The 24,425-nt window shown below is 47.3% G+C and overlaps 1 protein-coding gene across 1 annotated transcript in view; it reads right to left on the bottom strand.

The window, feature by feature from the left end:
- Rab37 (RAB37, member RAS oncogene family) overlaps window positions 1–23,623 on the bottom strand; it is a 65,315-nt gene extending 41,692 nt beyond the window's left edge. Inside the window, exon 1 of the mRNA XM_028889632.2 lies at window positions 23,128–23,623. Within this exon, the coding sequence (XP_028745465.1) occupies window positions 23,128–23,205 (78 nt within the window). The 5' untranslated portion in view covers window positions 23,206–23,623. The remainder of the gene's footprint in view (window positions 1–23,127) is intronic.
- Window positions 23,624–24,425: the final 802 nt, after the last annotated feature.

The following is a 24,425-nucleotide window of genomic DNA, read 5'->3' as shown; positions in this document are numbered from 1 at the left end:
AAGGCAGGGGATGAGGCCAGGCTAAGAAACATCAGTACTCACCCCAGTGATCCGTTTCCTCTAGGTAGGCCCAACCTCAGTAACCCGCCCTCTAGTAACTTACTTCCTACAGCTAGACCTTAACTGTCTAAGTATTTTGAAATCCTTGGTAGTAGGTTTCTCCACTGATGTGATAAGCCAAATCAAGCTGAATTAAAAGTCCAGGTTTAATGAGCAAAGCATTCCTGGGTGATCTCAAGGGAAGGAGAAATCACGTGGCAGGTCTATGGACCGGAGCTTAAATACCCTGTAGGCGGGGTCCTGAGGATCTCCAGGGGAGGAGCCGCTGCTTGGCAGACTTTCTGAGGGGCAGGGTTTGGAGAGGGAAGAGGGGGCTGAGACAGAGCTTCCCAGCTACATTAACTACCTACTTCCTGCCTCAAGTCCTACCCCTAGCTGAGAGCCAAGTATTCAAAGACACGAGCCTAAAAGACATTTCACATTCAAATCACGCATGGGCTACTTTGAATCACTGATTATTTATTGATTTCTGGGTTTGTTTTCCCTGTCTCCACATGCTACCTCACATGGTCCTGTCTCATTTATTCATTTCCTTTTCCTATTTAGTGGTTGGTGCATGGTGGGTGGTTAATACTTGAGACCCCAGGGTGAACTTGAAGCAAGGACATTGATGCCCATGGTTTTAGGAAGGAAGCTGGTCAAACACTCCAGGATTTCAAGACTGACTTCCCAGAACTGCTATGGAGAGACCTCCTTCTCTTTTGAAAACTTGGGGAGAAAAGGGCATGTTGTTGTACTTGGGTTAGTTTTGGTGAGGGATAAGGGTGAAGTGTCATGGAGAGGCCCAACAGTGCAGAGGCCTTAGAAATATTCTGTGGTCATTACTGGCATGTCTTGAGGTTATCTGATGACTGACAGCGGCAGACACCAGAAGTGGGCCTGGGTAAGTGACTTTGGTGACCTTGGTACAGAGATCCTTTAAAAAAAGATCTAAAAAGGGTTTCCTTAACTCTAAAGAGCTATTCTGATCCATCCTGGGGAAATTGTCCAATCCAAAGTGCTTGAGTATTCTTTTTATTTTGTTTTATTTTTAAAGATTTTTTTATTTATGTATATTAGTGCTCTATCAGCATGTATACCTGCACACCAGAAGAGGGCATCAGATCCCATTACAGATGGTTGTGAGCCACCATGTGGTTGTTGGGAATTGAACTCAGAACCTCTGGAAGAGCAGCCAGTGCTCTTAACCACTGAACCATCTCCCCAGCCCTATTTGTTTATTTATTTATTTATTTGTATGGGTGGGTACACAGATAGGGTGGTCAGAGGACAACATGCAGGAATCAGTTTTTTCTTTCCACTGTGTGGGTTTTGGAGATTGAACTTAGATCTTCAAGCTTGGATAACAAATACTTTACCTGCTAAAGCATCTAGATAACCTCAAGCTTGGCCATTCTATTTTTTCTTGAGATTTTATTTTCTTTTATTTTATTTGTATGAGTGTTTGCCTGAACGTATGTCTTTGAAACTTGTGTGTACAGTGATTGACATCTAATCCCCACGGTTATGAGCCTCCATGTGGGTGCTGGGAAATGAACCCTGGTCCTCTGGAAGAGCAGCCAGTACTTTTAACCACTGAGCCATCTCTCTAGCTCCAGACTTGACTGTTCTTGAGTTGATCATTTGGACTGTTTTGACCCAGGTTGTTTTGAGATCTGTGGAGCAAGAAGAGCCTACATACAGATCCTTAAATGGAACGGTTCAGAGCCCAGCAAAATGAGAGAGAGTTGCAGTTCTATCTCCAAGCCCCAAGTCAGGACATTGCTGGCCTCCTTAGCTATTGCGCACAGTGCTTTTGTTTTGGGTTTGTTTTAAGCAGCCTGCCCTAAACAGAGCATATAGACACAAGTCCATGCTGCTTAGCAAGGATTTCATCGTTTTTTGGTGTTACACGACCACAGATCCTCGTGAGTGATATTGCTATGAGACTTCTGATGCAAATGAGGAACAAGGCCAGATGTGGTGGCCTGCTCCTTTAACCCCAGCACTCAGGGGCCCAGGCGGCTCAGTCTCTGTGAGTTATAGGCCAGCCTGAGCTACACAGTGAGACCTTGTCTCAAGGAATAAAATCAGCAAGACTCAAACCGAGGAAGGCAGGGAAGGCTAGGATTTTGCTCAGTTTGGCTTGAGTGGAAGAACCTAACTAACAGCTTCCCCTTCTATCTCGACAAGGGCTGTGGGCTGCAAATGAGAGTTTCTCATTGCCTGGCTTTCTTTTTGACATGACAACACATTGTTAACATCTACAAAGTTCATGCCTGAGAACTATGTGATCAAGTTACCCTCTCCCCAAAACCACACACACACACACACACACACACACACACAGTGATTTGATTTTATAGTTTGTTAGGACTGCTTTCCTTTCTTTCTTTCTTTTTAAATATAGTAAGTCACTGGGGCTGTAGAGTTGGCTCCATGGTTAAGAGCATGTTCTGTTCTCCTAGAGGTCTCAAGTTCGGTCCCCAGGACCCTTGTCAAGCTGCTCTCAATCACCTGCAACTCTAGCTACACTCTTCTGGTTCCCTCATGTGCACAGATTGTCTTTCACACACATATACAAATAGTTAAAAATAGTACAGTATTTAAAAATGTAGTAGTTGTCCCTATTTTTTTGTGCATTATTGTATGGAGGGATCACACATGTGTCATGGCACCAGTGTGAATTCAGGTCAGAAGACAATTTTGTGGAGTCAGCTGTCTTTTTCCACCTCTACAAGGGTTCCAGGGTTGGTACTCAAGTTGTCAGGTTTGGCAGAAAGTGCCTTTATCCACTGAGCCATCTGGCCAGCCTACACTCTGGTAACTTCTAATCACCTTAGACAGGCTTTGAAAAGGGCATCTGTAAGAAAGACATATTGCTGGTTGTGCTGTTCTGATCTCAAATTCCAGTTATCTGAATTGATGACTCTTTTTTTTTTTTTTAAAGTCCCTAAAGGTAGTTGACACACATACTGGTTCAGCCGATTCCACAGCCGACAGAACAGATTCCTGACTGTGGTACTGATGGAAGCATCTAGATGCTTTGCCAGTTGGGTTGCGAGGGATGGAGTCAGTGTCCACCCATTTGATTTGTTCAGACTGAAGCGAGGGCTTGGAGGAGGCTGGGGAAGTAGGAGACGGGAAAGGGAAGTGAGCATGCACAAGAGGCTGGAAAGGGAAACGCTCTCATAGGCGGCTCAGATTTGTATCGAGCTATTGTCTTAGGCACATCCTGCTGCTCAAGAGCTTTGCTCAGGAATGTGTGGGTGGGTGGCCAGCACCTTCATTGCAAGACAGTGAATTTGGGTGTGTGCCTCCGGGGTCTGAGTGAGGTTGGCATTAACCATCTTTGTATGGGTTCCAGGAAAACACATTGTGTTAGAATCGGCTCCAGGATACTCTGGTGCTCAGTTCTGGCGGAGCACCTGCTTATTTATAGCCTTGTCCAAAGTTGCTGGGGTTCCCCTCCTTTGGCTTTTGAATTATTATTTAAAGATTCCACTTGATGTAAATTGGGAGGAGATGAAGAGATGGCCAGTGGTTATTAACATTTGCTGCTCTTGCAGAGGACCTGGGGTCAGTTCCCAGCACCCACAGGAAGGCTCACAACATCCTGTAACTCCAGTTCCCAGGGATTTGATGCCTTCTTCTGACCTCCATAGGCTCCTGCATAAGTGTACACACATACACTCAGGCACACACACATACACATAAAATAAACAAGTATTTTGAAACTTAGGGAGGCTGAGGCAAGTGTGTCTCTGTGAGTTTGAGGAGAACCTGGTCTACATAGTGAGTTCCAGGCCAGCCTGGTCTATAGAGTGAGTTTCAGGCCGGCCAGGGCTGCTGAGAGAGATCTTGTCTCAAATGAGTGAGCAAAAAGATAAAGCTTGGGTTGAAGCTATGCTGAAGTCCACTTTGGCTGGACACTTTGTTTTGAGATTTTATTTTTATTTCATTTATGTATGTATGTATGTATGTATGTGCTGGGGATTGAACTTGGGGCCTTGCATATGATAGGCAAGCATTCTACCACTAGGCTTTATTTCCAGTCCTTAGTTTGATACCTTGAAAAATAGCATTTATTTGACACAGGAGGCTTAGAAAGACCAGATGGCTGGAATCCATTAATTTCATGTACTATTAAGGTTTTAGAGGGGCAGATGGAGTGGTCAGCCTTTCTTTTTCCCAGTGTGTATGTACATTTTTGTCCAGTGAAGCACTGAAAGTTAATTAAATCAGGGAGTCATTAAACAGATACATGCTTCTTCAAATGTATTATTCTCACTCAAAACATTTGGCTTGTCATAATGTTATGATGAATTTTTAAAGATTTATTTTTTATTTATTTATGTGTATATATGTGTCTGTGTATGTTCATATGTGTGCACGTACCTGTAGAAATGAGAAGAGGGTGTTGGATGCCCTGTAGCTGTAGTTATAAGCAGTTGTGAGCCACTATGTGGGTGCCGGGAACTGATCTTGGGTCCTCTGAAAGAGCAGCCAGTGCCTCTAAGTGCTGAGCTATCTCTCCAGCCTCTCCTGATTTTTTTTTTTTTGAGACAGGATTGGAGACACTGTGTGGCATCTCTGGCTGTCCTGGAACTCACTCTGTAGACCAGGCTGGCCTCACACTCACAGAGATCTGCCTGCCTCTCTCTGCCTCCCAAGTGCTGGGATTAAAGGCATGTGCTACCACCGCCTGGCTTCTCGCCTGATATTTTTAATGTAGAGTTAAGGCCTTTTCTTTTTTCCCTCACTCCTCTGAGAGGCAGGCCCCACGTTTTTCCTGTGTGAACTGTGTGCACATTGGGTTGTCTTGTGTTCTAGTGTCTTTAACATGAAGCAAAACTCTAGCTACTTATGAAGCAACCTGACCAAAATTCTTCTTTACCCTTCTGTTTCCCTCTGGTTCATATACAGTCCCCTCCCTCCTTCTGTGCTAGCTTGTCTGGTGACCAGTGCCTGAGTAGAGCAGCTTGAGGTAGGGGCTCTTGATCTTGAAGCTCGTGAAGGAGAGCAGATGGCATCATAGTGGCCAGGAAGCAGAGGAGACTGGTATCCAGGAAAGGGCTGGGGTGAGTTACAGCTCTAAGGCCCCCCACCCCAGTGACTTTCTTCCTCCAACTGGTTCCCTCATCTCCTTCCTATCACCTCCCAATGATGCCATTATATTAGGACTCCATTAAAGGATGACTGGCTCTATTGATGAGCTCAGAGGCCTCAGGATCCAATCACTTCCTCTATTGATGAGCTCAGAGGCCTCAGGATCCAATCACTTCCTCTACTGATGAGCTCAGAGGCCTCAGGATCCAATCACTTCCTCTATTGATGAGCTCAGAGGCCTCAGGATCCAATCACTTCCTCTATTGATGAGATCAGAGGCCTCAGGATCCAATCACTTCCCCAAAGCCTGTTAGCTGGCAGCCATGTCCCCAGTTCATAAACCTGTGGGTACATTTCATATTTAAACCCTATGAATTCTTCATTTGGTAGCATTTTTAAAATTTATTTAATGTATATGGATGAGTCCTGCATGTATGTGTGTGCACCGTGCGCATGTCTGGTGCCCGAGGAAAACAGAAGAGAGCATCAGATCCTGGTGGTTCAGATGTTGTGAGCCGCCATGTGTTGCTGGGAATTGAACCTGGGTCTTCTGGACAAGCAGCCAGTGCTCTTAACCACTGAGCCATCTCTCCAGCCCTGGGGTATTTTTTTTAAAATACAGATTTTGTGTATATTCTTTTCAAATCATTCACTTTCACTTTTGTGGAAATAACAGTCCTGTTCCATTCACATTCTTTTCCAGTGGTTAATATCTTTTCAAATACTAATAGTGTGTGTGTGTGTGTGTGTGTGTGTGTGTGTGTGTGTGTGTGTGTGTGTGTGTAAGTCCAGGGACAGCCTGTGAGAGTCTGCTCTCTCCTTTTACCTTGTGGGCTCTGGGGATCATTTGAACCCAAGTCCTCAGACTTGGTGGCAAATGTCTTCACCCACTGAGCCATCCTCTCAGCCTCTGTGTCTTTTCTGTTTATACTTTCCATTGATTAGTATATGGAGGAATTCATTCAATGATATCATTATCATTCACATGTATGACTGCTGTAGATAAATGTGGGCCCCTGAACAGCAGACTTTGGCTAACCAAGTGCCTCTGTGAGGACAGCAAAATCAAGGGACCTCCCAGAGAAGACCCTCCCCATAGTGAGCATATAGAATGCCACATGGATTCAGTCTTTCACCAAGAAACTGAAGGGCATTGGTTGATCTAATAAGTTGGGTAAGAAGGGGTTGGTTAAGGAAGATGTTATTAAACTGTTATTGCTATGTTTTCATAAAAGAAAGGACATTTTAGCACTCCAAGTCTCAAAATAAAACGGGCTATGGATGTTGCATAATTTGCTAGGTGCTTGCCTCATAACTATGAGGACCTGAGTTTGAACCCCAGAACCCACTCAGAAAGCCAAGTGCAGTGGCATGTGCTTACTATATTTCTGCTGGGGAGGCAGAGTCAGGCAGACTGATCTCTGAGGCTCCCTGGCCAGCCAGCCTTAGCCTACTTGGCAAGTTCCAGGCTAGTGAGAGACCTTGTCTCAAAAGAAAAAGGGAGATGGCTTGGGGAGATGGCCCAGTAGTTAAAGAGCTTGTCCGTGCATATGTAATGAGGACTAGAGTTTGGATCCCCAGAAATGCACATTAATACTAGGTAGATGTGGTAGCTGGCTTCTGATTTCCATTCAGAGGGTGGAGACAGGGGCTCCCCAGAGCAAGCTGGCTAAGAGACAAACCATATTGGTGAGCTCTGGGTTTGACTGAGAGACCCTGCCTTAATGAACAAGGTGAATAATGGTTGAGAATGATTCCTAATGCCAGACTCAGGCTTCCACCTACACACTAACCCACATCCATACATGTGCACCCACACACACATGCAAAAACATGCACACAGCACACACACATTAAATATGGGAAGCAAGGTAGATGGAGCCTGGAGAAATGGCATCCAAGGTCATCCTCTGACCTGCACACAGGTTCCTGAGAAACAACAGTAGTACTTTTATGCCAACATCTGTTTTTGCTGTGTTTGCATAATTTGCCACACATTCACTGCTACTCTGTGAAGGATTGGCAGCCATTGATCTGGTCCTCACCAGTCCCTGGATGTGGCTTCTCTCCTCTGTGTCCCAGCTTGTGGTGTGTGGACCAACTTCCCCCTGAGAGCCTCAAACAGAGAGTATCCTTTTTGTCTGAATGCTAAGGATGTCACTCATATGGACCCCATGATCTATTGGTCGTAAAAAAGGCCTTTCAATCAGTCAGTCTCCTCTTGGCTCAGCATATGTCCCTTCCCCAACACACAAAGTTCCTTGTGACCCCATCCTCACATGTCCCTTTCTGATGTGATGGTTTGCCATTCTTGCTTCATGGAAGGGTGACTTGCTAGGGCCTTGGAGCTAAGGTGGGGGAAAGCAGACTCTGGGATGTCAGACATGTGGAAGAGACAACGGGAACCCCGTGGGGCAGAAACTGCAGAGTGGAGCCAACTTCTTCAGTATGACAGGTCTTAGCATCAAAAATCTGGCCTGTAGGAGGTTTAGCGTCTCCTTCTTCCCCCTCCCTCTTTACCCACCTATGTTCTGTACCCCAAATCCAGATATCTGTAATCCCATCATCATCATCATCATCATCATCATTTGCTAGGAGTGTGTGTGTGTGTGTGTGTGTGTGTGTGTGTGTGTGTGTGTGTGTATGTAGTGTGTGGATGGGTTCTGGTGTGGGTGTATGTGGAGGTCAGAGGTCACCCTTAGCTGCTCTTCCTCAGGCATATTCCACATTGTTTTGGAAAAGCCTTTTACTGGTCTATAACTTGCCAATTAGGTGAGATTGTTTGGCTAGTGAGCTCCAGGGATCTGCTTGTTTCTGCTTTCTCGGTGCTGGGATTATGAGCATATGCCACCACACCAGGGATTTAACTCAGGTTTTATGTAAATTACAGAGTAAGACACCCACATGCCTGCATCCTGCTGGAGAATGGGACGTTATCAGTTCCAGTGTTGACACTCACTCACATGCTTATCTTCCATGCAGGAATGTGCTTGTGTAAGGTAACCTGAGGGCCCCTGCACTGGCCCGCCTTGCCTCATGTAAATTAGCACAGTTACCAGAGGACTCTGCAGTAGGTGACCTATTGCGATGAGTTGGTGGGTCTCCGTAGCGCTTCTCATTCTCTTAGTATGTTGTCATGAATCCCTGAGCCAATGGCTAGTCATGCTTGAGCACTATTTCAGGAACTGGCTATCAGCTAGCCGCTTGGCAAACAGTCACATCTTCTTTCATTGCTGGTGTTCCCCAAAGGAATGTTACCTTCTCTTTAGGAAGCTGAGGGTCTGCCCCCTCCCCTTCCCCACCGTGTGTGTGTGTGTGTGTGTGTGTGTGTGTGTGTGTGTGTGTGTGTGCGCGCGCGCGCGCGTGCGCTCAAGTTCTTTTGTGTGGAAGACGGAGGTCAATGTCTTCCTCAGTTGCACTCCACCTTATTTTTTAAGGCAGAGTCTCTCACTGAACCTGGATCTCACTGTTTCAGCAAGACTACCTGGACATCAAGCCCTAGGGATTCTCCTGTGTCCACTTCCCCAGTGCTAGGATTACGGGTGCATGTCACCATGCTTGGCTGACAGAGGTGCTGGGGATCTGAACTCGGGTCCTCATGACCTGCATGGCAAGCACCATACCAGCCGAGCCATCTCTCCAACCCCCTATTCCGAAGGGTTTCTGAGACAAAGAGGCAATAGGTGGCAGCGCTGGTGTGAGCCAGTGCCGACTGCCTTGCCGCTCATTGGAGGGAGCTGCAAAGTTCATATCATGCACAAAGTTCATCTGATGCCCTCATTCTGCGAGGCCACACAGCCTCGGCTTACTAATAATAAGTCACAAAAGCAGAAGGAGGGAGCTCCCAGAGCCCTGGTGTCTGTTCATAGAAATGTCCCACTGCCTGGACGGGCTTGTGTGAACCAGTGTCAAGGCAGAGAAGTATTTAATCATCAGCTGCCGTAAGACATGAGCAGAAGGGAAGGAAAGTGGAGGAGACTCCACCAAGCCACAGAGGTGGTGTCTATGAAATCTGATGTCTGGCTTGATTTTCTGTAAAAGTGTGGGTAAGGAGTTCCCTCTTTTTCCTGGGCAATGTCTTCCAAGACCCCGTAGATGCATGTGATGGGGGCTAGCACAGAACCACAGCGAAAGGCTGCTCAAAGAAATTCTGTCTTAGAAAACCAAGAAAAAAAGGTTTCAATTTTTGGCTATTTAATATCTAAGTACAATATCAACTAGGGAGATAAATAGAAACATTAAAAAAGGACCTCCCCCCAAAACAAGTAACCAAACAAAACAAGAAAATGGGAAAAAACGATCCCCCAGAATTCAGGAGGCAGTGATTACATAGGAATGTGGATATACTAGATTCTGAGCCAGGACTCCCTTCTTCCAGTTTTCCCTGCTTAGACAATTTGGAAAGTATGAAATGATACGTATGCAAATTTAAGCCACCTTACTCTGACCACCCCCTCCCTAAGCAGCAAATACAAATTATAAGCCACATTATTAGTGCACTCTTTGTTATAAAGAGCACCCCGCCCCCAGCCTCATCTGTTCCCATTTTAGGAGAAACAACTAAGAGCGTGAAACCACCCTCTAAACTGTAACCCTCTTGCTGGGAACCTTGGTTCGGCCTCAATAGAACGATGGTTTTCAGTGCTGTCAGGGTGAAGCCTAATTCTGAAGAGCCCTTCAAAGTCACCCCTGTCCATTTCGCTTTCCTGCGGATGTCCCCAGCAAGCACAAATGCCGTAATGCCGAGAGCCGTACCTAGTCAGGCATAGTTGCCCCTCCAGCTTCCGCCACTTCAACATCAGGCAGAATCAGAGGCCGCCACTGAAGGACGAAAATCAAGTGTGCTGAAACTGAATTCGTGAGGTCGGGATCTTGAGGGCTGAGCTTTTCAAAGCAATAGTACATGTCAAATTCTATCCATTGTGAACTGTTCCCTCTCTGGAGCTCTAGATGCCGACGCTAAGCAAGAGGTTCCCTGTGACATGATCTGACTGGAAGCAGCCATTATAGAGATGGCTCAGAGGTTAAGAGCACTGACTGCTCTTCCAGAGGTCCTGAGTTCAATTCCCAGCACCCACATGGTGGCTCACAACCATCTGTAATGAGATCTGGCGCCCTCCTCTGTATATATAATAAATAAATAAATAAATCTTTAAGAAAAAAAAGAAAGCAGCCATTACAGGAATCAAAGTTTTGTTTTGTTTTTCTATCTATCTATCTATCTATCTATCTGTCTGTCTGTCTGTCTGTCCGTCCGTCCGTCCGTCCATCCATCCATCCATCTATCCATCTATCTATCTATCCATATATATACAATGTTGCAAATAACAACATCTACTGTATAAATTAGACACAGTAAGAGGTTAACGATAAACAAAATAGAACAATTATAGCAACGTATTATAATGAATTCTGTGAATAAAGGTCCTCTCTCAAAATATCTCATTTCCTCATTGTATCATAGTAAGATTTTTTTAGAGCCCTCCGCCCCCTCTTCTTTAAAAAATATTTTATTTTTAATTGTATTTGTGTGTCTGTGAGTGGGTATGTGTGTGCCAGGGCAAATGCCCATGGAGGCCCGAAGAGAGTGTTCTGGCCTCTGGAGCTGAACTCACAGGCATAGTAACCCACTGGACATGGGTGTTGAAAATCAAACCTGGGTTCTCTGGAAGATCCTGATGTGCTCTTAACAGCTGAGTCATTTCTCCAGCCCCATAGATTTATTTCCTGGGGACATGGTCTCACTGTGTAGTCCTGACTCACCTGTAACTTTCTTTGCAGAGACCAGGTGGGCCCTGAACTAGCAGCAGTAATTCTCCTCGTCTGCCTCCCGAGTGCTGGGGTTATACACGGTGCACGACTGTGCCTGGCCCTAAAATACTTAGTTTGAATCAACAGTGCCATGGGCGACTCTTCCTTTTCCAAATGGCATAGATTATATTAATGATAATGATATAATGATAATGGGCTCCTTCTATTCCAACAGCCCCCTGTATCCTCTACTAGCCAGTAACAAAGCGTGTTGCTGGCCTGTTGCCGTGCTCGAATCAGACAGAGAGGCCTTGACTTCTTCCTGGGTCCTGTCATAGCCACTTACCCCGTTTAACCTGTCCCCTTTTGCCACCTGCCTTCCACTCCACACTTGCCTGTGACCCTATTCTGCAGCTCGCCTGTCCCTCGCCAGGGAACACTCCTGTAGACACAGCCATGCCGGGGAGAGGGCAAGCTGGCCACTCCTGTACCATTTGACCCAGAGCAGAAGAGGACCACTTCCCCAGTTACTCGGGGTATGTCTTGAGTGCTGTGAGGCCAGTGGAGTGAAATACGCCCTCAGAAGCAGCCCAGACTCACTGAAAAGAGGCAGCTGCAGACCTGTCAGGATTTTTTGAAAAATGTGGCTGCAGGAACAGCGACAGCATTTTCAGGTTCAAGCAGGAACACTCAATGAGTTCCTTGCGTAAAAATTACTGAGGCTTTCAAGAGGGCCACTGCTGAACCTTAAAATGAGCCCTGGCCCTGTAAAATAGAGGCAGGTTCCTGTGTGCTTGCACAGATGACACACCCATGAGGCCAGCCTTGTGGAGCAGGCCTGCGGTCTTACCTCCCACGCGGTGGTAGGCTGCTCAGGCCCTAAGCCCTCTTTGGTCCCTTCATTGCTGCCTTGGCTATACTTCCTGAGTCCTAATCCTCTGCCTCAAACCAACCTCTTCCCTGGCAGCTGGACCATCTGTTTCCATCAGGGAAACGTCTATTCCGAGCCAGAGGGTAAGGTCCACCTTCACAGCCCCATCGAGCTGCTCCATTTATGAGGTCAGACCAGCACATTCCTAAGACCGCTCATTAATGACCCAAGCCCTGTTAATCAGTCCTAACTGTTGCCACATGTGGGACACCAACAGCCCAGGCTGGGCTGAGTGGTAAAGACTCCATTTCTCTTTCAGTTTCTGCTCATTACAGATTTAAAACATTGAGACTCAGCCTCACCCAGGATTACCTCAGGGGCATCTGTTGCTTTGAAATGGCTCACCCTTGGCTGCTAGCACTTCCCCAAATCCCCCCCTTTCTCCCTTTTCTTCTTCCTCTATTTGAGACAAGGTCTCACTATGTAGCCCCGATTGGCCTGGAGCTTGCTGTATAGACTAGTCTAGTATGGAACTCAGAGATCTTCCTGCTCTATCAAGTGCTGGCATTAAAGGTTTATGCCACCACACTCAGAAGCCCCTGTATCATTCTTTATTTATTTTTCTTTTGAGACAGGGTTTCTCTGTAGTTTGGGTGCCTGTCCTGGATTTGCTCTGTGGACCAGGCTGGCCTCGAACTCACAGAGATCCACCTGGCTCTGCCTCCCGAGTGCTGGGATTAAAGGCTTGCGCCTCCACCGCTCGTCCCCTCTCCCATTCTTGATCACTGGAGCTGGGTGAAAGGTGAGGTAGGCAGGCTTTAGCCTTGCTATCTATTGGCCACAGTGATTGGTTCAGTGATGGGCATGTGACTGTTTCAGCTTCTACAGTGATTGGTTCATGGGTAAGCATGTGACCATATCAAGTCTCCAATGAGGCTCAGGTCTCAGTTGAATCTAGTTGCTGTGAAGTTAAGATATAGGAGCTTTTGATAATCATATGATTATATGAGAAACTACCCACCTGTGAATCAAAGCAAACCATAGCACAGCATCAAGAGAGGGGGAAGGGTCAGGCAGTGGCGGTGCATGCCTTGAGTTCGAGGCCAGCCTCGTCTACAGACTGAGTTTCAGGACAGCCAGGGCTACACAGAGAAATCCTGTCTTAAGAAACAAAACAAAACAAAAAAGAAAAGAAAAGGAAGGAGGGGGAGGAGAGAGGGAAGTGGAAGTGGAAGGGGGAGGTGAGAGGGAGAGGAGAGGAGAGAGGGAGGGAGGGAGAGAGAGAGGAAAGGAAGGAGAGAGGGAGAGAGCGCTAAACTAGCATGAAGCAGATGGATGATTTTCTTGCATAAGCCAGTCTGAGATGGTTCCTCATGGGCAAGCAGGAGTCCTGCCCTCAAGAGTTCCTCCTGTATAGTCTGTAATAATGGCTGTGCTGCTCCCACTCAGTGAGGTGATGGATGTGGACGCGCTCTGCAAATGGCTGTAGGACTGTCTGAGTGGCATGACCAAGGACGGACAGTCAGCTAAGCCAAGGCAGGACAAAAGCCTGGGCTTACAGTCGGTCATCTTACATGTATTTCTTTCTTTTTGCCAGTGAGCTGCAGGGGAGGGCGTGGTGATGGAGGATGGTGCTTGGGCCAGTGGTGGACCTGATGGGGTGGCTGAGCCAGGGAGTGGTCAGAGCAGGTGATGGGGAAGACAGGCAGGCAGCGCTGGAGACCTGGTGGATAAGGTGTGGTGCTCAGGGATTTCTTGTGAGTTTGTGGTACTGAACCATGCTATTTGAAAGAGACCCAATTCAGGGCCTAGAGGATGGGATCCTGGGGTTCACATGGGCTCAGCCTCCATTGCCCCCCAGCTTCTCTTTATGGGCTGAACTGTCATCATAAAGATCCAGGGCCCTGGCATCTTTTAGTTTGGTTGGAACTTTTCAGCTCAGATATTTGGGGATTTAGGGAGAGGTGCCCGCTACATTTTAGCATGCTGGACTCTAGCTTAGCAAGCTTGGGCCATAGATCTTCATTCCAGGAACATCTTGGATGCTTGCTGAGAACTTTTTCCTTCTTGATATATGAGCTTGAAGGGATCTTTGATTTGGGGAACCCAGAATCATTCTGACCTTCAGGGATGAGAGCTTATCCTGGATCTGTGGGGTTTCGTGTGTGTGTGTGTGTGTGTGTGTGTGTGTGTGTGTGTGTGTGTGTGTATGCACACACACATGCATATCGCAGTGCACCTGTGGATGTCCAAGGACAATGTTCAGGAATCAGTTCTCTCTTTCTGCTATGCATGTCCTGGAGCTGAACGCCGATCATCACACTTGGAGGCAAGCTCCTTTACCCAGTGAGCCATCTTGCCAGCCCAGACCTACAGTTTTATAGCCTCTGGAATCAGTCATTTGGTCAGGCCATAGAGCTAGGCAGCTTCAGAGAGCAGCACGCATTTGACCTTCCCCAAGAACTAATGTATGAGACTCCAGCCCTTGACCTTTAAGGAGTCTTCACAGGAACCCGGGTCCGTGTATCACATGGGCTGAAGCCATGTGGCCCGGGTCACCTCTCTGAGCCATTTTCTGTCCTGCAAACCTGCTGGCCTCAGCTTCTTGGGGGTGGAAGGTGGCTCTTGACCCTGCACATTGTTTGTTGAATCAATTTTCAAAACCCCCAACCGGAAACGACAAATGCTTGGGGGCATCTGGAGTGAGGGTCATGGTGGGTATAAGGAAAGGGCCTCACCAGCTCTTCTTTTTCTCTTTCATGGTTCCCGAGCCCTGGGTCCCAAGACCTTGACACTGGCACTGGCTGAAATGGAGGCAGAAAAGTGAGGTGACAGGTCTGGCTATGGCTGACGGTGGCTTCTGAAAGGAAGCGTTTCTTCCTCCCACTTTCCCCCTCTGGCCACCAGGCCATATCCAGGGCATTCTCTGGCTCTAAGGCAAATGGTTCCTGAGAGGATGATGGGAAATGTAGATGTGGGAAGACTGGGCTGCCTGTCTGATTAAAGTCACTCTCAGACACAGCCGTTGGAAGAGGTCCGGTAGGGAGGAGACCAAAAGGGTCACAGGGGCCATAGATTGAGGCCAGCATCATATAGGGGAGACAGTGGCTACACCTTATCATCCTGGCAGCTTTATACTCTGAATCCTGCAAGCCCCTTCCCCTCAGCACACAATCTCTTGATTATAATATGGCTTGGCATTGCAGGAATATACAGCTTGGTATTACAGGGCAATTCAGGAATCATGGTCTGGGTAACACACACCTGCCCAGAGAGACAGAGCAAAGCTAACTCTACAGGGGTCATGGAGATGGCGCAGTGGGCAGAGAGCTTGCCTAACAAGTATCAAAACCTGAGTTCGGATCCCCAGACCTACTCATGTGACTCTGGACACAGTAGCACACCTCTGTAATCTCAGTGCTCCTACAGGGGGAATGGAGTACCCCCACTCCTGCTGTATTTAGACTTAGACATCTTAGTGTCTGTAAAATGACATCAAGTAGGGTGACTGTAGATTTCATGAGTTCACAGATATAAATGCTTGGGGCAGCCCCCCAAGCTGCAGAAGGGCTTGTCATGTAAGTGTCCACCGTAATTATTAGAGTTTGTACAATACCAGCTGTGGCCTTCCGAGTGTGGCTCTATTTTTCCCCAGCTGGTCTCCATCTTCCTAGCTATAATACGGCATCAATGATGACAACTACTCAAAAGGTTTGCGGTAAGAAAGGGTCATAGTGTATATTAAAAAAAAATGTGATGGGGCTGGAGAGATGGCTCAGTGGTTAGGAACACTGGCTGCTATTCCAGAGGACCCAGTTTCAATTCCCAGTACCCACATGGCAGCTCACAACTGTCTGTAACTCCAGTCCCAGGGGATCTGACACATTCCCACCAATGCACATGAAATACATTTAAATAAATTATTAAAAAATGTGAACTGCAAATTGCTTCACAGATGAGTCATGTGTTTTAAAAATCACTTTTATTCATAATTATGAGCTCTGCTAGGTCCTCTAGACTATCAGTGCAGAGATGATGTGCACACTTCTCAGTTCAAAATTGAACAAACTAGTAAAGGGGACCCCACCCCACGAGAAGGAGGAGGAACACATGTCCGGAGGTATGCCCCTGCCTCAGGAGGAGAGAAGTACAATGACCTTGCATCACTGATAGCGATTTGTGGTCCAGCTTCATTCCCTTGCAGCGGTTTTGTGACTTCTCAGAGTAAGTGTGGGGATCCCTGGGAGAGGCAGGGCCCACCAGTCCTCACTGTCCCCTGGGTACTTCTCTGACCCAATAGATCTGCTTATTTAAAACCCCTTGAGTTGCTAGGGTGTGGCATGGGTGCAAATTTAAACCGAGGAACAAGGAAGAAGAGGAAGTGAAAAGGTTTGCTTTTAAAAGGCCCACGACAGCTGGGTGTGGTGGCCGGCACACACCTGCCCTCCCAATTCTTGAGAAGCTGAGGCAGGAGGGTAGTGAAAGTCCACCTAGGGCTACCTAGGGAGACCCTGTCTCTGAAACAACAAAAATCCCCAGTCCCAAAACAGAACCAGAAAACTCTGAGAACACGCTCATTATCACTAGTCTATCGTTTATGAGAGAGGTGTGTATACATGTATGTATGCTTGCATATTTGTGTGTGTGTCTGCGCACACACACACACACACACACACACACACACACACACACACAAACACGCACGCACGCACGCATGCGCGCGCAAATGATGACCTGGTTTCAGACACCTAAAGACATACCAGTGGCATTTGGTGAAGCCAATGTTAAGTAACACCCTTATGATCCTACGTAAATCCATATACCAATAACTAGACAATCACGTAAGAGAGGAGTGCATGGGGTTGGTTTCAGGAAGTAGGAAGTATTGACTGGGAGAATTCCGTCTCAACAGCTGGCTGATTTGACTTTACCTTGTGAGGCCTCACTGCCTCCAGGAGCCTGCTGAGGTCTGGGCAGGTGCTGATGGGTGAGGTCACTTAGAGGTCAAGATTCCTGGTCTGTTGTTTGCTGCACTTGAGCTAGAAGATTTTTCTGGTTGGTGGATGGGAAGATGATCTAGCGCTGGTCTCTGCTAGGGAACAGCGTCCCTCAGCACTCCACAAATTAACAAAGGCGCTGTGATCTCTACAGTCACCTGCTTCCCCAGGGACAAGTGTCTCTTACTTGAGAGGGTGAGGAAGGAAGCAAGCAGCATGTTGGGATAAATTTAGTGCCTCTGCAAGTATCTGGCACAGCACTTGCCTGGCCTGGCACGCACCTCTGCCTGTTTACATTCAGCTCAGCTGGAATCCCGCATGGCAGCGATTTTCCAAATCTCCCTGACTCTCCTCCCCTGAGGAGCTTCCCTTTAATTTGGACTCCCCAGGGTCTTTTATGGAAAAGTCTGAGATCCCCCAGGTTCTCAGAGTGCAGATCACCATGCACGCACATACACATGCATATATACCATGTGGACACAGATGAATGCCTAGAGACATGCACAAACACACAAGTATACATATATAAGCACAGTCTTGAAAATGGAGGAAGTCACAGCCTTTTCCTCACACCAGCTCACAAGAGAAAATTTGTCCCAAACTAGTGAGTCTCAGATGTTTCCTCACAAAATACCCTGGGGACTTCAAATTAAAGGGGATGAATTCCCAAAGGATGAAAGTTGGGCATCGGGAAAGCCACTAATGCTGGACCAAGTCACCATCATTTCCTGTTAAAATTATCCCAAGGAACAAGCCAGAGCCTCTCCCCAAGCCAGCTGCCTGCCCTGGGAACTGGGCAGGGCCAGTTCCTCAGCCCAGGGAGTCCCAGATGGCTCCCAATTGCCAGTGATGTAACCTGTGCTTCCTTTATTTATCCAGAGCCTGCAGAGCGCATGAGAGAGGAAATCAAGCAAATGGAAACATTATATAGCCAGCAGCTAGCTTTCCCTGGCTTTCTAGCTTATTCTTGAGTTGAGGTGAAAGATCTGGGAAGAACTGGAGCTGTTCCCTCCAGTTAAAAGTGGTTTCTCTTCACCCACAGAGAATGCATTTTCCTGTGGATTTGGGTCCTTTGACCACAACATCATGTTCATTTACAGTGTTTAATTGACAAAGATGCCTTTGAGGGATGAAGGATTTGTAGAGGAAAACAGAATACTGGGTACCATCTTCTACTGGTTTGTCTTTGCCTAGTAATTTGGGGTGGGGGTGGTTGCAGGAAAGAGTGTTCCTGGTTTATGCAGCTTTCCCTGGGACCTGTGGGTGAAGGCTCCATGCAGGGGAAGGCTGGCTGGAATTCTGTCTGTCTTAGGTGCTGACTAACGCCCAGGCTGGTTTTGGCTTAGAGAGTTCCCTGCTGCGGCCTTCCAAGTGTTAAGTTTACAGACATGCACTACAACAGCCAGCTTTAGATGTCAACTTTAATCAGAGGCTGTTAATGAAAAGGGGACATTTCAAAATGGTGTCAGAAGTGGCCATTCCTAACTGGGGTATCCCACTGCAGCTACTGAGCCTTTTAAGGCATCTGAGACTATATATACAACCTTAAAGCAAATTGTGCATGTGTGTGTGTGTGTGTGTGTGTGTGTGTGTGTCTGTGTGTTTTGTATGAGTGATGAGTGTGTATGTTTTGTATGAGTGATGCGTGTGTGTGTGTGTGTGTGTGTGTGTGTGTTTGTGTGTGTGATGTTGAGTGTCTTCCTCTATCATGCTTTGTTGTTGGTGAACCTGGAGCTCGTTGATTTGGCTAGACTCTGTGGCCGGTAAATCCCAAGGATTCTCCTGTGGCTGCCTTCCCAGTGCTGAGATTACAGGGCACACACTGCTGTGTCTGGATTATACACAGATGCCGGCACTCAAAGTCAGGTCCTTACACTTCACGGCAAGTGCTTTAAGTGCTGAGCCATCTCCTAGCCCTGTGGTCACGTCTTATAGGTCACAAGCTTGTTGATGGGAGTAGGGGGGTTGGGGGCAGGGCTATTTTCTGTGTCCTCTGTAGTGCCCCAAAGTGTAGATCCTTATACCTTGGAATGCTCAATATATGTTTGATGGAATGAATAGATGAGATATGTGGGTTACTATGGGATGTAATTATCACAAAGCGAGAGCAGTGACAGATGGAAATGCAAGAGAGGACAGGGTGTGGCTGAGAGTCCCTGGGCCCCTTTCCCATCCACCTGAGGAGGTGCCACAGCAGACGCAGACATGGCACCCTTTGCCCTCGTTTCTCTGCTCATTTCATTCAACAAAGACCAAGCCTGGGGTAGATGAATGAACAGCCATGTCTTTCTGCCCTCCTTGTTTTTCTGAGATGCTGGGAGGAGGCTAGCTTCTGCTTAGTAATTAATGGCTTGACCCTCTTGGGACAAGCTAGCCTGAGTCAGCACTTGAGTTGAAGTCCCTGTGCCCTGCCTCGCTGACATCTGGGCCCAAAGCCCCACCCTTCCCGTGCCCGGCACTCAAGGTCAGGCCTGGAACCAAGGCTCCATCAATTCCAGAGCTGCTTCTGAGGCCCTCTCTGTCATCATTGCCCTGGGTGGCTCTCGGCATCGACCTGGCTGCAAGGCAGGACCCAAAGTTCTCTGAGAAAAGTCCAACCCCATTGTCCACATGCCTTCAATAATTTAGCTGCATCAAATATTCAGATTTGTGAGAACAATAGCAACTCTATTTAAAAACCCCAAGCGTTTGATGGATGAACTGAGTGCCTCCCAGCAGTTCCCAGCACCAGGCTTACACTTTACATGTCTCTTAAGAGTGGCTTGTGCTCCTCTGGGTCAAGCCGCCACTCACAGCACTGACTGAAGATCAAGTGGAAACCCCAGCCCCAGAGGTGAGCTTTCATGGGGTGCAGCATGTCTCACGCCCCACCTCTGAGAAAAGAGACATTCCCATGAGGAAGCTGGGACTGGATGCTGGCACAGAAGTCATATTTTCTGCTTCAGTAGTTCATGTGAGCTATTCCCATGGGATTGTGCTGTGGAGCGGTGTGTGTGTGTGTGTGTGTGTGTGTGTGTGTGTGTGTGTGTGTGTGTGTGTTTCTGAGTTTTGGAGTGTGAAACTGCTGCTTTCTCACAAAACATCATTTTAGGTGGGAACCGAATGTGATACCCACTGAAATTGCATTGAAGCTTAAGATGTTTTAACAGCAACTGCCACTTATTTCCAATATTTCCAAGGTTATGCCTGTGCTTAGCATTCTGGTGTCTAATATCCACACTCAAAAGACAGTAGAAAAAAAAACTGGCTGGGTGGGTGGGGGTAAAGATTGAGAATAATGATATACATGTCACAACAAATCCCACATGTTTGTATTCTAATTAAAAATTAATAAAAGTAAGAAAGAAAAGATAAGGCTTATAGATATTGCTGGAAGTTACATTAGGGACAGAAGGAGTTCAGGCCAGGGCTCTCTTTCCATCATGCCACAGTATTGTTATCTGGCAAGTTTCTAGACCGCCCTACATGGTCTCATCCCTAATGTTGGAGAATACTTCTTCCTCTGTGGTTTGATCCCCGGGAGGGAAAAGAGGAGGGCTGTGGGGGTGGGGGTGGGATGGAGGCCTTTCTGGGGAGCTGGTGAGGTTCTATTTCTTCATCTTGGAGCTGGTGCTCCTTGATAATCCATCAAGGAGCATACCTGAGATTCAGGATCTTTGCCATTTTCCTGTAAAAAGTTCATTTTTAAAAATCCTAAGTAGTGCCAGGCGGTGGTGGCACAGTACTTGGGAGTACTTTAATCCCAGTACTCAGGAGGCAGAGGCAGGAGGATCTCTGTGAGTTTGAGGCCAGCCTGGTCTACAGAGTGAGATCCAGGACAAGTACCAAAACTACACAGAGAAACCCTGTCTTGAAAAACCAAAAACCAAAACAAACAAACAAAAGATCCTGACTAGGGGGTTGGAGAAATGGCTTATGGCGAAAAGTAGTGTTGCTCTTCCAGAGGACCTGGGTTTGATTCAAAACCAAACCAAACCAATCAATCAAACTAACAGACAAAATCCCTTAAATGGGCAAATGGGCATGGTGTCACATGCCTAGAAACCTAGCACATGGATCATGAGTTCAAGGTCAGCCTCTGCTACTATGAGGTTAGTGATAGAGGACACCAGCCGCTGGGCTCCACACACATATGCTTAGGTGTGTGATAGGTGCACATGATAGGTGTGTGATAGGTGCACATGATAGGTGCACATCACATACACATACATCAAATCCTAGCCACTAGTGTTGTATAGGAAATATGCCTCTCATGGCTAATACATTCTAATGAACCAACAGGGATTTCTTGAACTCTAGAATAATGCAAGATTTAAAACAACTCCACTGTGTCCATGCTCTTATGTTTTGTTAAGGGTTTTGCAGGTGGATCCCTCCCCCCAAAAGTCATGTGAAACAATAAAGTAGTTCTAAGAGGAGGTTGTCAGCACCATAAAAGGAGAGACTTCCTTTTACACACACACACACACACACACACACACACACACACACACACACACACACACACACGTCACTGCATTTGAGTACCATGGAGAATTCAAGGTGAACTCCTGTCGATGTGTTAGTGACTGCATTGAGAAGACCAGGCATTCACGGTTGTAAGGGGACACTTGTTTTCAGACAGAGTGAAACCTGTTAGAACAAAATCGCTTTTTCTCTGGTGATCAATAAAGCCCAAAGGAAGCGAAGGTTTCCGTGTGTAGGTGAGAGAAGTGGGGAAGACCGCATCTGATCAATAATTTGAAAACTCTGACTTCCCAATCTTAAAGCTTTCAAAAATGAATATTTATATCTTTGTATCATGGTTTAAAATTAGAGCGACTCTTGGGCTGGAGACACTGCTCAGTGGTTAGGAGCACTGGGGGCTCTTCCAGAGGACCCTGGTCCTGCTTCCAGTGCCCACGTGGTGGTTTGCGACTGTAATTCCAGTTCTGTGGGATCTGACGCCCTCTTCTGGTCTCTGTCAGCACTGCATGCACATGGTACATGGATTTGCATGTAGGCAAAACACTCATACCGGCAAAATACAGATGAATAAGTCTTTTTTAAATTTTAGAGAGACCTATGTATTTATTATGTTTAGTCACCGAGCTGGTTTTGTCATTGGTCTGTTGGTAAGGTCCCTTGTTTCCACGTGCTTTACAGTGGACTACATTCACAGCATCTGAGAACACAGTCCTTATTCTGGTTTACACCAGACTGAGGGTTCTAAAACTCCCAGACTTTTTCTCTGGACCCTAAATGTTCATTGATCTGGAGGGGAAAAGCACCCAGGTTTCTCGAACCTGTACACCTGCGCCACTCACTAGTGGGTTTTCTGTTATTTGGATCAGTCAGCAGGGCACAAGGCACGCATCTGAAACTTAGATGCCCATGTTTACTCCCCTAGGATCTTGTTAAAATGCAGCATCACTAAGCAGGTCTGAGATTCTACTTCTTAACGGGCTCTCAGGTAACACTCACTGCTGGCCCCTGGGACCACACTTGTTGAGAGGTTCTACAGGGCACATCGAACAGGAGGCTCGACCTGGACTCACAACCCTTGGCTTTTAGCCACTTTGCTTCTCTGTGCTTATTTTAAAACAGAGGAGGACAAATCTGGTTATTCAAGGCTTGCATTTATAGACCTCTTTTTTTTGGGGGGGGGCATCTGTTTTGAGTACAGCAATTTGTCTGCAATTTGAACACCAACCTCTCTGTTTCTGTCTGTCTGTCTGTCTGTCTGTCTGTCTGTCTGTCTGTCTCTCTCTCTCTCTCTCTCTCTCTCTCACACACACACACACACACACACACACACACACACACACACACACACAGGGGCTCACTACATACCCAAGACTGACCTGGAACTCCCCTATGTAGCCCAAGTTGGCCTTGAACTCATGATTCCCCTACATCATCTGCCTTCTGCAAGTACTGGGATCACAGACGTGCACCTCCACACCCAGCTACAGATCACTGCTATGGATGTTTCAGCCAGGTGGATCACTGCTCCCGGGTTATACCGAGCTGGAGCGTGACAGACACAGCTGGAGAAATGCAGCCTCCCGCAAGACTCAGGGAAAGCTCCGACACTTGTGCACAGGATTTCAAACGGCAGAAGAAAGAGAAAAGGAGATGGGTGTATGGGGAGGAGGGGGTTAACTGAATGAATGAATGCAGTACCCCGTAATTTGGGCCTCGGGAGGCGGCCCCTCCCCCAGTGTGCGCTCTCTTTTGAACATCAAACAGGACCACACAGGAAGGCTTTGCCCAGGATCACAGATACTCGCTAGTGTCTCCTTTAAGTCCCAAAGCAAAAGTCAGGGGAACAGAGAGAACTTCCGGCGTTGATGTGGGCACCCCGGGGGAGAGTTTTACCTTATGTAGGACATGCTCGCTGAAGTGAGGGCCAGCTCCGCCCTGGTAGGAGTCGGGTCTCTGCAGATCCATGTCCATCTCAGAGCCAACTGCTCCCAGCTCTCCCAGGGCTCTGCGTCAGAGCTCCCAGCAGCTCGGCCCGGGGCTCTGCGGGGCGCGGCAGGCTCTGTCCCTCCGAACACCACAGGGGCACAGCCGCATCCGTGATCAGCACTGGACAGCTCCTAAGGCTGCCTAGGCGGTACCAAATAGATACCGATTTCCTCCCCTAGATCCCAAAGGTTCAGAGTTCAGCAGGAGAATTGCCGTTGTGCTCCAGGGACCAGAGTTCTGAGATACTCGCAGCCCGGGATTATCTGTCTTGTGACTCCAAGATGCTGAGAGCGACGCAAGATTTTGAGGCTAGCTGAGGTGTATGTGCGCATCGCATTCCAGAGGTCCAGCTGCACCGCTGCGTCCTCCCGGCGCTGCGGTCCAGAGCTCCGGGTTCCCCATCCTCAGTGACCCAGCATATCCCTTAATGGCTCAACTCAGCTCTCCTCTGCTTTGGTGTTGGCGCCGCTTTTCTTTTGGTCCCTAGACAGTTCCCTTCAGGAGATAAATAATTGGTCCAAGTCTGAAGCTGGTAGAGGCTGATAGAAAGTGGGGGCTGAGGTCTTTGAAATAAGCAAACTTATGCTCAGCTGAGGAGAGGACACAGACCCTCTCAAAACATATGACCCCAAAGTTAAGAACAATTGGCCCAGGGAGAGGCAGGATGGTAAGAGCACAGGATCCAGAATTCTGACTTCAACTTTGAAAGTTGTAGCATTGGGCCAGATACTTAATCTTTCCTAAAGGTGTGAGGAGCTTGCTGGAGTTCTAGCTCAGTGGTAGAGTGCTTGCTTAATGTGTGCAAGGCCCAGAGTTCTGATCCCCAGTACCGCAAAATAAATATAGAGAATGATTGTAATACCTACCTTATGGTGTTGTTATGAATATTTTTTTTTAAAAAGACTTATTTTGCTGGGTGTGGTGGCACATGCCTTTAATCTCAGCACTCAGAAGTCAGGGGTAGAGGTGGGCAGAGCTCTGTGAGTTCAAGGCCAGCTTGCTCTACATAGTGAGTTCCAGGCCAATCAGGACTACATGATGAGGTCATGTCTCAAAAAACAAAATCCCTCTAAAATACTTATTTTATTTTTACTTATGTGTATGTGTGTGCATCTGTGTAAGTATATGTATACATGGTGGAGGTGCCCACACAAGTCAGAAGAGGGTGTATGACCCCTCAGACTTACAGGCAGTTGTGAGATGCT

This window comes from Peromyscus leucopus, chromosome 8b (assembly GCF_004664715.2).
Source record: "Peromyscus leucopus breed LL Stock chromosome 8b, UCI_PerLeu_2.1, whole genome shotgun sequence".
In the NCBI taxonomy this organism is placed as follows: domain Eukaryota; kingdom Metazoa; phylum Chordata; class Mammalia; order Rodentia; family Cricetidae; genus Peromyscus; species Peromyscus leucopus.
Note: the sequence above shows the minus strand (reverse complement) of the source record. Positions and strands in the feature narration are given on the sequence as shown.